Source organism: Glycine soja, chromosome 10 (genome assembly GCF_004193775.1).
Source record: "Glycine soja cultivar W05 chromosome 10, ASM419377v2, whole genome shotgun sequence".
Lineage (NCBI taxonomy): Eukaryota > Viridiplantae > Streptophyta > Magnoliopsida > Fabales > Fabaceae > Glycine > Glycine soja.
The window spans coordinates 5365672-5368475 of record NC_041011.1 but is presented as its reverse complement, the minus strand read 5'-3'; the positions used below and the strand labels follow the sequence as shown (position 1 = coordinate 5368475).

General features: G+C 37.9%; 1 protein-coding gene across 1 annotated transcript; it reads right to left on the bottom strand.

The window, feature by feature from the left end:
- Positions 1-1485: 1485 nt before the first annotated feature.
- Positions 1486-2416, bottom strand: LOC114370425 (transcription factor TCP11-like). The gene has a single exon (XM_028327774.1). It carries the CDS (start codon positions 2330-2332, stop codon positions 1760-1762), a length of 573 nt encoding a protein of 190 aa, XP_028183575.1. The 5' UTR covers positions 2333-2416; the 3' UTR covers positions 1486-1759.
- Between the last annotated feature and the right edge of the window lie 388 nt (positions 2417-2804).

Sequence of the window (2804 nt, the reverse complement as noted above, 5' to 3'; positions counted from 1 at the left end):
CCAAAACATCCACCATACAGTAGTATTTTGCAATATTAAGCTCCAATCCTTATGCAAAACACCAAAAAAAGTTACAAGCAGGCAAGGTTGTGGAGGGGGAGGTAGACAATTCTTTTTCCAAAATAAATAAATAAACTTAATCCAATATCACCTTATTGTGGCTGAATATAATCATATTAAGTTAAAATAAATTGTCTTTGTTAAGCAGAAAGAAAATGTTTTACTATACTAAATCATACATTTTTGTAATTTCGTTATTTCAGTCTTTATCTTTGAAATTATACATTAATCGTTACTTGTCAATGTTGACCGTTACATGTTATGTTTTGACCGTTACATGTTATGTTTCTATTAAGCATTAACTGTCGTGTGTCATAATTTTATTGGAGGTTAACATTATTTAAATGTACGACATTAACAGAATTACAAAAAACTGAAAACTAAATTCGTAAATTAAATTATAGGAGGACCAAAATTGAATTCTGAGACAAATAGACAAATTTATAATTTTGCCTATTTTTACATAACTAGTTCAAATTAACTTAACAGTGAAGTAATTACCTTCATAAAATAATTAATAGCTTTCAGTGCTTTCCTCCTTGCTTCGATTTTGAGGGTATCTTTCCATATGCTTTAGGCCTCGATTGTGATAACTTGAAATGTCGCCTTCTCTTGGCTTGAAATGTCGCCTTCTCTTGGCTTTCCTTGATAGATTATCCATATTAATATTTGATTCTTCTGTGTTTGGTTTTTTGTTCTCCACAACACTTTTGATGAAGTTATCTTGCCAGAATCAACCTTTGACTTATTTTTCTTCTTATCCAAACTTTGATGCACGAAGGAGCTCCTTAGCCTTCATCTTCAGCATGGAAACATACTGATTCAAGTCCTTCTCATCCATCAATAGTCTCTTTGAGGCACTCAAGCCAAATCTACTTGGTTTTGTTTTGGCATACTTGAATCTTGTCTTCAGGTCCCCAGTTGTGTCCTCATTATTTATCTAGCTATTTGAGATTGTCCACCTCTATTTCTCTTGTAATCCAAAGTCCAAACACCTAAATCTATTCTATTTCTCACTTATATATATCTTATTTCTTTTCTTCCTATCAAACAAAGTGTAAAGGCAAACACTTTTACTATTGTGAATTTAAACATTAGTTTACATGTTAGAGACTACCATTTCACTGCATCCAAACCCCTTTTTATCATGTCTATACAATTTCAATCTACCAATATCAATTGCCCAAAAACTCTCCTAAACTTTTACCCAAAATTAGACGAATGCTACGGTATGGTGGACTTATCACAGAAACACAACAAAATTGAAAAACACTCAACCACGTTTGCCAACAGAGAAACACGATCACACATTTACACCCCTAAAAAATCATCATAAAACTTTTGGGCAAAACCATTCATCATTCAAGTTTTCACACGACGAAAAAAATGCTCGTCTTATCCTATATACTCCCAATGACCATCAAATTCAAATCCGAATCCAAATTTTATACACATTAAACCGCCAAACAAAAAAGGTCCAAATATATTATAGTAATTCACATTCATACGGTTTCTAATAGTAATTTACATAACTGTTTCATTTGACCTTGTTCTTTCTATCACAGAACAAAATCACTTGTAAATGTAACCAAACACACACACCCACATTGATTTCAAGCAAAACTAAAAACTAACCCTAAAATCAATAAAATTAAAATTAAAATTAAAAAAATAAAGCTTTCAATGGTTCGAACCGCTATCATTGTTCGCCGAGAGACTCGTCGTTCTGATTATCCTCCGCCGTCGCCGGCTGCAACAGCAGCGCCGTGAACGGCATGTGCCGGTAACCATTCACCGCGAATTCCAACCCCGCCGGCGGAGAGAGGTCGAGTCGGCAATTCGGCTGCGGCTGCGGCGGCGCCATGGCGAACATTCCCTGAGCGCCAACCGCCGTGACGGGGCAGGCGACCATGGGCTCGGAGGAGGGAGCGGAGGGCGCAACGGAGGAGACGGGGGCGGCGGGGACGGTGCCGGAGCCGGTGGCGGCGATGATGGAGGGCTCGGCGTGGCGGAGGAGCCACTCGATCGTCTCGCCGTCGGAGCGGTGGCCGAGCTCGCGCGTGAGCTGGAAAATGCGCGCGGCGCAGAGCGGTGGCATGCGGATGCGGCGGCCGCGGCCGTTTACCTTGGTGTGGCGGTCCTTGGTGGAGGGTCTCTTGACGACGGCGAGTGACGGTGGCGCGGTGGGTGGAGACTCGGTGTTGGTGGCGGTGGTGACGGTGACGGAGGGTTGGGTTTCGAAATTGTTGTGTAGGACAACTTGTGAGGTCATTGTAGGGTTTGGTGAATTTGGGAATTTAGGGTTTTGATTGTTGAAATTGTGACCCCACAAGGGAGAGTGATGATGGAGTGAGAGAGTGAGGGGTTTTATAGTAATAGTGGCGTGGATTTGAAGTGAGTGGGCCTTCACTTTTGCGTTTTCAAATCTTCGCACCCCACTCCCCAATGTTGAATGTCCCCACTTTGTAACCCAAATCCATAATTAATAAAAAGAATAAGATAAAATATTTTATACATTAATAATATACAACAGTTTAATTCTTTTATTTCTTTTACTGTCTGATATTAATAGGAAATAATTTTTTTTAATTTAAGAGATATAAATCATTATCATCTATATTAATTTTTATATTTTTATTTAATTATAAATTATCATATATAAAATTTGAAAAAATTTATATTAATTATTTGAAAACTCATATTATAAATAATTTTAATTATTTAATAATATTTTTTTACAATTC